General features: G+C 47.3%; 1 protein-coding gene across 2 annotated transcripts in view; it reads right to left on the reverse strand.

Annotated features, from left to right (window-relative positions):
* The window catches only part of LOC143372132 (transcription factor hamlet), a 69,677-nt gene extending 64,314 nt beyond the window's left edge, over nt 1-5,363 (reverse strand). For both annotated transcript variants that reach the window (XM_076818060.1, XM_076818059.1), the window contains exon 1: nt 5,274-5,363. In XM_076818060.1, coding sequence (XP_076674175.1) covers nt 5,274-5,349 — 76 coding nt within the window. In that variant the 5' untranslated portion in view covers nt 5,350-5,363. The remainder of the gene's footprint in view (nt 1-5,273) is intronic.
* Between the last annotated feature and the right edge of the window lie 4,736 nt (nt 5,364-10,099).

The raw sequence follows: 10,099 nt of genomic DNA on the forward strand, positions 1-10,099 counted from the left end.
TCCTTCCTCCCCCCCCCCCTGCGCCGCCACCGACGCCTTCTCTTCCTCCGCGAGACTTTCTTTGTTTCCCGCTGCACGTGCTCCACCCGCGTTTGTACAACACGCATAAAAACGCAGGCAGAGCGAGGGAAGTGAAAAAGGAGCAGCGGGAGGAGAGCAACAGCCAGCCGGAGGATATGTGTGACTTCATAAGGCATCCACGTTTAAATGGATATAGTGTTTCGCGCGCGGATCCGCGCGCGTGTGGGTGCCGGCCGCTTCGCGTTAAGCGCAAGGCAGGTGTTGCTCCCCCGTGTTAGTGAGGGTCAACGAGAGAGGGAGAGGGTGGCGCGGAGGTATGTACGCGTGCATGTATCTACGCGTGGCGAACGTGCACACGTTCTGTGCACAAATTGAATACGTGCCTATCAGTGGCGTAGAAACCGAGGCTCGCGTCGGTTTCTGCCTGGATATGCTTCCAGAGTGCAACAGCTCTTCGGAGCCACGCGTTTAGACGTTCCCCAGAATAACCTCGGAAGGCAAAAATTACGTAAAACAGATGAACGTGCTCCTCTCTAAACATTTCCAACACTTCGGGGAAACTAAGTAGTTTGCAAGCTGACGGTGCTGTGTGCCGAAGGTATCGAATTAATCCAGCTCCCGACAGAACTTTCCCTCTCTTTACTTTATGATGTGTGCGCAGACAGACAGACGGAGCCCAGATTTAAACTGCGCGACGAAAATGAAACGGGAGGAGAGCGATGCAACCGTGTTTCAGCGGAATCACGACGCAACCTACGGCCAGATGTTATCGAAAATAAAGAAGCAGAAATATGTGTTGCTTGATATTGGAAGAAAAGGGAAGCGGAGGGGGTGCGAGAACGAGGACCAATCTCTAGGGTAGTTGTACGAGGCTACTCGAGATCTCGAAATCTATAAAGAGACGGAGGAAGTAGATTTGGCCACTTCTGACCGAAAGGTGGAGAGATCGACAGAGAGAGGGATGTAGGAAAGTGCCGCTAACGGATGACGTATATTAGGGATACTCTGGTCGAGTAAGCCACCCGAGGATCCCAGGACCCTCCCTGTCCTTTTGCTGGCTATAAAAACCACTCGCCTTCCTTCTCGACCCTTAGCTAAAAGGCCAATCCGCCCTACCACCCTTATCGATCCACAAGGAACGAGCGTTCGGTTACTCTTCGGCTTGTGGACTCGACTTCTTGCGCACGACCACCCGGCTACACCCCCTACCGTCTCTTCTAGATTCATCTTTGCGAGCGTAATTACCGGCCACCCGCTTCTTTCGTTATTACTCGCCGAAACACTGCTTCCTGGTGGACAATGGTGACTGTACGCATGAAAGTTTCCCCTCGCGTCAACGAGGCCCGCGAGATTAATGCTTCGATGAGGTATAAGAACCAGTCTTGACGGACTACGAACGCTGACGACCCGAACGACACCGGGAACTCTGAGTTCCGCGTGGTGGAACTTTACGCGCAATTTCCCTAGAGCCGTTTCAACGAGTCTTCTTTCTTTCGCCGCTAATCGATACCGCTTGAGACATTACCTGGCGATGATTGCAGAGGAGGAGGTTCACAGCGGCTTTAACATCCCTTCGTTTTCCGCTTCGCTACTACCTCACGGAAAGTAAACCTCCCGAATCCTTGTCCATCGTTCCTGCGCTTAACAGTTTCATCGCGCGACTCTCTCCATATTCATCGCGACTTTCCATTACCCCCTGTTTCCTCATTCTCCCCCCTTAAGTATCATACCGGTGGTCGCAGGACGTGCTTTTCAATTACGCCAGCGCTTCGAGACGCGGCGCTCGTTCGCGTATCGATCCAACGATTCAGGAGTTGTAATTCAGCAATATATTATTAGTTTGCCGCGTAATGCCGGGCAGATTATGAAATAATGTTTTCCATGCGTGTATGCGCGATTATCTTAAAAGTATCTTTGAATAAGAAGAATGAGCTTTTACTCTTAACATCCATTAACATAGGAGCACCGAGTACCATGAGTACATAACTTTTTTTTTTTTATTCAAGTGCGTGACGCACAGCTATGCAGATCGCCGGCGGGATAGCGCCGCGAGCAAGACGAATCGAATCGCATTTACCTACGGTAAAGTAGCAGCAATAATTGCTGAGAAAGCAAGGAAGCACGCTGCATTTTAATTCCAGAGATACGAGGAGCCTGATACTGCCTCCATCGCCCGGTACCTGGCACATACATGCCGCGCAGTATGAAACGTTAATTTAATTCTCCCTGTTTGTATTTACGACGATCGGCCGAGGCGGTTCGAGAAAGATACAGGATAGCGGGCGAGGGCGATAAAGCTGTACGTATTTCAAGAAGGCCTTAACTCGCGAGACGATTACCCGTCGCCCACGTGAAGCGTTTTCCGAAGCCGATGGCGGGTTAACGGGCGGGCGGGGAACGAGGAAGGGGGTCGGAAGGGTTGCAGCACAATGGTGGGAGGAAATTGCGACGGGGGGAGGGAAAGAGAGCGATGCATGTCGTGCAGCCTATATCTAAGACGGTCGCATGTCATATCAGCAGTCATCGGGCTGGGATATAGGTATGTCTGTATAATGCCGCGATAGTACCTCGACGGTGCCCCTGTGTGTATATTACGGGGATTTAGCTTGAGGGCCCTCGCATGCTCGGAGACTGATGTGACCACGGAGACCGCCTCGTCGAGACATGCGAACCGGCCTCTACGACAGACCCTGTATCGCCTTCCGAGACCGCAAAAAAATATCATAAATGCTCCCGATCGCCTTTGCACACTTAACCCGGGTTTACACGATTCCTTCGCCGAACACGTGTCCGCCGCGGGCAAGCGCACGCGTGCAACGTTAAAACGCGGCCGCGCATCGTTGCCCCGGCTTTTCCAGCGATCGCGAGCGGCGAGAAAAGAAATTTCCATTGGATAGCGGGCGCGAGAACGGAAGAGAAACCGGGGTGGAAGTGCACCCCCGGGCCGCTCTCGCAGAAGGAGAATACGAGCGAGAAATATCACCGCGGAATCAAGCGGCGACTTTCCCTGGAATTAAGTACCATTTTCATTCCGTCGTTAACGTATCTGATTGTTCAATAATCACGGAGATATACGCGCTGGATATTCGCGTTACAATGTATATGAATGAGGGTGGCGTGTATCAGCGGGGGAAAAAAAAAGTAGGTTGCCCCGGCTGGCTAAGCCGCGCAAAGATTAAAAGCTTTTGATGTTTCGTATTTAAATTAACTCGTTATCCCGGATCCTTGAGGGTCGCGCCGCCGGCGAAATCGCGAGCAGAGCTCGGCCACTGTCCCACCTACCCCCTAATCGCATCGTATTCCACGTAAATCCAACAAAAGCGTCGCGATGTTATTTACGTGTACTTATGCACCGAGCCTCGTATAGATACGAGAGATTTAAAAGCGACCCCGTTGCGGAGCTCTCGATTTAAAAATAGGGCGGATCCGTACGCTTTCGCGACGATCGCCAGAGCCCGCGAGTCCGCCCGTTCTAAAATAAGTACGAATGATTAACGAGATATACAGTGTGACCTTTAACGCCGCTTATTAATAAGCCTGGTCAGCTACCAAGCCGGCGAGGGTGATGGGGGCGATAGCTTATCGATGCGAAAGGTACGAATACTTCGCGTTGAATCGGTGTCCCTGTCTAAGCTCCACCGCGTCAACGATACCAGTGTCAGAATTTCCACGTTCTTTCACGTGAATCGAAAGTATTCCGTGCGACAAGGATCGCTGTTTTCGCGAGCTTCGTCACCTGACGACAAATCGTTTCGACCAAATCGCCTCCCTTTGCCCCCGGGGCCGCATGACATTACGGAACAACGTTTTCAGTTATTTCGCCGCACGAATTATGCGCGCTCAATAAGGTGGACAGAGAGGCATGGCGTGACTCTTTTACGTTTCAGGTCAGGACAATATATTTCGTTATTATATTATTACGTGGCGTGGATGCCAGGGGGAATTATGTATTTATCGCCCGAACATTACTTTTATCGTACCGTGTACAGCGGACGCGCGACGAGGGCTATCTGAACAGTGGCCAGCTGAAAAGAGTGACTCAAAAAATAGCCTCCTTTTGGTCCCACGATTTTGTAACTGAAATTTACGCGAAACGATACCATATGGATGAAACATCAATCGCGCGAAATTTACAAGTTCAGGTGACAATTAGTTTCTGAGATATGGGAGGTCAAAGAAGTGAAAATTCGTTAACGCGTCAGCCCATACGCTTCGATGTACGGACTTTTATGTCAGTCCGATAATTTAAACAATTATTTCCAGGGGTTTTGCTGACTACTAACAGCAAATTTGAACTTAGATTTTCAAAATTCACGAAAAAAAATCAAAATCATGAAATATAAATGACTGTGTAATGGGTGCTTTTTTTAATATCGTCCACCATATTGAATCGGCTATTGTGAGTTTTGCTGACAGCTAACAATGAATTGAAACTTAGATTTTCAAAATTCACAATGGCCAGTTCAACATGGTGGACGATATATTAAAAAATAAAATAAATAAAATAATAATAAAATTCTTAATTTTTGTTTTGTGAATTTTTAAAATCTAAGTTCAAATTTGTTGTTAGCAGTCAGCAAGACTGACATAGAAGTTCGTGCATCGAGACGCGTATGGGTTGACGCGTTAATTATTATTATTATTATTATTATTATTATTATTAATTAAACAGAATTCTCCATGGTGTATAAAAAGAAAGGACAAGTGCAATTATAGAGTGTGAACACTTACTTAACCAATAATTAATAGCTAGTGAGCAAAAATTACTTATACCTATAAGATAAACTAATTACCACCATATAGGTTATTAACTAGCCTGTATAGTAGCGTTCTAAACGAATTTTTACTTCTTTGACCTTCCATATCTCAGAAACTAATTGTCACCTCAACTCGAAAATTTGTTGTGATTGATGTCTCATCATAGGGTATCATTTGGCACAAAATTCCGTTCCAAAATCGTGGGACCAAAAAGAATCTGAAAAAGGCCTCATTTTTGGGTCACTCTTTATTTCGACGAGTTCATGTTCAGCGTCTCCGATCGATGGCTGCTGCGACTGCGACCGGAGAATCGGCATATGTCAGCGTGTCATTGATTTCTACAGACGTTTCGACTTGCATCTGCTTGGCGAACGCAACTGCCACGCGGACGGAAGCGTGTTTGTCTTGGATCGTGACAAAAAGTAGCATCTGATTCTTGCCAAACACGAAAAGATGCTTAGCGTCGTACGCAGCGCAAATTACCATAACCTTACCGATCAGCATGTACGCAGATGCCCAATTGTCGACGCAGCCTCCGCAGGAGCTCGTGTCTCGCCTTATCCTCCGCATCCACTAAAATCACTGCACTGATACACCCGCGAGCGACGATTATCGCGTAATAATATAAACGTTTCGCGGTCTTATCCGCGGTTTGAAAAAACACCGATTACTTCCGACAGCGTAATGACTGCATCAAGCCGCGGCGATTGATTTTCAATTGCACAGCGCGGGACGATCTATACGTGAATCAATGACACGATGAAATATCGATTTCTTGGAAAATTAAGAACAACCAAAAAATTAGTACGACCTTTGATTCTGCGACTGTGATGAGCAAAGTGCTGAATTTCATGTAAATTTGTAGTTCGAATATTAAATACGAAGAGGAACCAATCATCCGTGACGGGAATAGGTTAGCTATTGACACGCGTAGTAAGTGGTAGATACGTAGGAGAACGTCTTCCCAGACGTTTGCGCGCCAATTCTCCGCGAGTGACCGGAAGCTTGCAGTCGGTGTTTCGATCGCGAGTGTTTTCCAGTGAAGTGCTATTTAATCTGTGATTAGTTGATGTGCCATTTGACGCGACTGAACAGTACCAAGAGACGCGCAGTTATTCTGTTGGAAGACGTGATCTACGATCTTTCGATAGTCGCTCTACGATCCTTGCCATGAAGGTAAGCCGATTTCTCTCTCTTCGTACAAGCATCTTCCTCGATGCTTGTGCAAGCAGCCTCGAAGCAGCTTTATATCTCACGAGGGCTACTGAATATTCCGAACGTCGCAATGTCATTACCTAATAAACAGACAAAGTGTCCAATACGAAGTGGCTTGAATGTGAGGTTATGTCGCGTCGCGATTACCATTGTCTCTGCGCCGTGCATTGTTTATAGACAGCTCTTCGTTTGGAGATAAGCTGCCGGAAGGGCGCCAAATACGAAACCAACAGTGGTTGCACAGTGTGAACTTGATACAGTAAGAAATTGTTGGCTTTCTCTTAGAGCCCGTGCGTAGCCTTGCAATCTAGAGATGTGGAGAAATAGGCTGCTCGAGTAACCACCAAATATATAACAAAGAGTACCTATTCAAAGTACGCTGTACTCGTATCCTTGAGCACGCAAATCAGATTGATAGAATTAGTCTAGAGAGATCGGGCAATGATATCGACGGCGCAGCATTACACGTCGGTACGCAAAGGTTAGCCTGCGTAGCAGTGGCGGGCTTTGTAACGAGAATTTGATTGGTAATCCTTGGCGTGGCAGCCAGTCAATCGTTACCCCTTGTCATATTACCAGGGCTCGTGCAGACGATCGTGTACTCGTATCCGTCCGCCGCGCTACGACTGGATGCAGAATACACACCGACAAAAGCACAACACACAGAAGAGAACCGTACGTAAGGGCGGATCAGGTGAGCGTGTGCGCGCGCGCGCGCGTGTTAGTAAGTGGGTTTGGGTAACTAAAAGCCAAGCGCGGGTCGAGTGTGCGAGTGTATCATAGAGAGGGCATTCGAGCGGAAAAACGCAACTAAACGCGAGTAATTGGAAGCCCAAAGGGGGTGGGGGGGGGGGGTACATTCGAGCCGCACTGGGTCTGCCGACACCCTCTGCTCCGCCAGGGACGAATCCAAGCCCGTTCATTACTACCACCGAATGTTTACCCCCACATTTGTCATATTAACTTTCGCGTTTACGACGGAACCCATCGATAGCAGGAATCGCGACGCCCGTTATCACAATGCGTTCATTAGGCGATTCCTCTTGCTTCCGGGGAGGAACTTTAAGCTGCTTGCGGGAGTAATTGTCGCATCGGTTGAGTTTCACGGGATTTTCTTGATTACGGAGCGGGAAAGGGCGTAATTGGGTTACGGTATTCGAGAAATCGGTACCAAGCTGGTTGCGTAGGGTAGATTTCATCTTTTTAAATTTGTCGACTGCTGCCCTGGCGAAGCTTTCGGAGCTCGGTCGAAGGAAGAGAAAAAAGAGTTTCGTGTCAAACCTTGCTTCACGTTCTAGTTTAACGCGAGCCCCAGTCGTCATCGTTAATATGTTTCCAATTCTTTTTCTTCGCCGGCGAGAGAAAATTTCTCCCGTGCACTGGTAGCCGCGTTTCGCTGCACTTTTTTGCCTCCCTCTTTTTGGTCCGTCGCCAACAACAGGCGTAACGCCGTGGACTTTCGTGTAAATGCCTGCCGGTTAATATGGGCCCTCGGTCTCTCGCGGTGGAAATCGATTGCCTCGAATCGCCGATTGTGTTACCCGCTTCCGCGTAACGGCCCCCGAAACGATAAATTCGTCAAAGCTCGGCCTTGTTCCACGAAGACTGTCCGCGCAGGACAATAAAAGGGGCCTTCTCGAATTTCACGGCTCGTGTTTTCAAAACAAAATTCAATCTTTCCGGCTGGGAGGTACATTATCATTGGTGTCTGGAGGTGTGGACGGTGCCAGCGCGATCGTAAAATCCTGCTAGACTGTTAAGCTTCTTTCACTATAAGAAACGCCCACTCTTCTAACCGTAATATACGCAGCCTTCGAGATCCGAGCGGAGCAATTACACTTTAAGATAATTCTGCTATATAATCAAATTCCGTAAAACGGATTGGGTTTGTCGTCGCCTTAACATTAGGGGGTTGCTATTCCCATGTTCGCCCTGCTGGTGAAACGGAGTTTGATAAGGAGAGAGAGAAGTGATTTAAGACGGTCTACCACCCTTCGCGATTCTGCACTCGGTTCTGTCTTCACCTCCGTGGTTTCCACCCTCTTCGCTCTTTCTCTCCCTCTCCTTCGTCTCCCACTCCCCGTCTCTTCTCTCTTCCCTTGTGTATACATGCATCGTCCCCGTGAAGAGAAGAGGGAGGCAGCAGGGGGTTGTTTCGTGGCTGCCGTTGGCTTTCGTTGCGGTTTGTGCGGGGGATGTTTCCTTCCCTTGTGAACATATCCATAGACTCCCTTCGCCCGCGAATATCCTCCCTCGTTCACCGTCACCGTCCGCCTTCCTCCATCCTCCTTCCCTTTCGGCTCAGCTTCTCGACCGTAGCATATTACTGGCATGGCAGTGCCTTCAGTTCAGTCAGTGTAAACCCTCGAAGGCATTTGCTGATTCAAATTAATCACAGCCGAGGTAGCCCGCCCAATCCTCTAGACCCCTGCACTCCCTTCTTCGGCTGAAAGGCGCCCCAACGAGGCCTGCCGCTCGGAGCAAACACCTATCCCCATAAACAACTTCAAAAAAGTAAAAAAATTACGCCAAGTACGTGAAATCAAATAAATCACGAAAAAATAGAAGATAATAATAATTACAAAATAAAAAAAAATGTGAAATCAAAATGAGCTGCAAATTAATGAATAGCGTAGCAACTACTGTTGATTTTAATTAAAGTATTACAAATGTCTCACAAAAAATTGAAAAGCATCAAGGGAGATGCGTTTTCAGCATACTTTCTTCACTAATATGACTTGTTCTACATTGCAAGCAGTCCACCATAATCTATTTTCTTAATTCTTAATGCTATGTCTTTTGACAAATTTTGTCGATTTACCTTAGTTGATTTGACAAATTACTCCGGATAAGTTCCAAGTCTGTGCGTCTCCTTCGTTTTTATTCAAGCCTCTGCCTGCGTCCCCTTCATTTCTACAGGATCCATAAAAACTCAAAGTTAAAAATAATTTGCTGGTATAAAAATATCTACCAATTTAAATGCAATTTGTTATAATATATTATTTTGTACATGCATGTACGCTCCAAGTCTGCAACTCTACATAAAAAATCTATTAAAAATTTTGGCGACTTACCTTGTTAATTGAGACAATAATTCAGACTCTTACGTAGTGTAAAAGCTCGTGACATTTCGTTACAATGACGGACGAAGAGTCGAACGAGTCGACGAATCGACGAACCAAAATTTGGTTGGAAAATAAGAAGAAGAAGAATCAGAAGAAAAATCCTACCTTTTCTGACTAATTCATGAGACGATATTACGATATCTCTGTCATGCGTGGACCGATTTTATTGAATTTGGTTTTATTCGAAAGCTTATATACGGTTTACATGAGATAAATGCCTTCAAATTTACAAAATATTGCGGGCGTGATGAGATATTAATGAAATAAGTTGCAGGTTAAGTTGGAATAGCCGTGCGACGAGTTAATGATAGCGGTACCGACAGTCGACATATACAGGGTGTCTTTCATGTACGTGGCGTCGAGACGCTGCCGCGTCCCTAGATAATCGCTCATTTTCCGATTTATTTTCCGACCGGTTCTTCCGCGAGACGTGCGCGTTATCGGAGGAATCGATCGGCGATCGAGAGCGCCGAACCAGAGACTCGCACCCCGTCCCTGCGATTTCCCTTCTGACACAGTAGCTAAGAACAAAGTACGCGATCTTTCATCTCGAGTACAGTTTTTTCTCGGTTATACGCTCTCGGTACTCGGCGATATGGCGAGTATATGGGTATTAAAAGCTCGTCTAACAAAGGCGCCTTCGAAATCTCGAAGAATCATTTTCCCTGTGATTCCATCGGCATGTAAACGGGCGAAAGGGAGGGAAAAGAGGCGAGGACTCGTCCCAGAGAGGGAGAGAGACAGAGAGCGATGATAGGGGGTGGAAGAAAAGGGAAGAAAGGACGAAGAAAATGCGTTTTTCATCCCCATGACACGACTGCCGGTGGCCTGTTGGATTTTCGCCGCGCTGCAGAGCCCGTTCCGCAGGATTGAAAAAGAGAGAAAGACAAAAAGTCGAAGAAAGAGAAGGAAGAAAGGTGGAGGGAGAGAGTCCGACGAGAGTGCTCTTTAGAATTAGAGCAGAGCCAGCTTCTGCGTTT

Source organism: Andrena cerasifolii, chromosome 8 (genome assembly GCF_050908995.1).
Source record: "Andrena cerasifolii isolate SP2316 chromosome 8, iyAndCera1_principal, whole genome shotgun sequence".
Taxonomy (NCBI): Eukaryota; Metazoa; Arthropoda; class Insecta; order Hymenoptera; family Andrenidae; genus Andrena; species Andrena cerasifolii.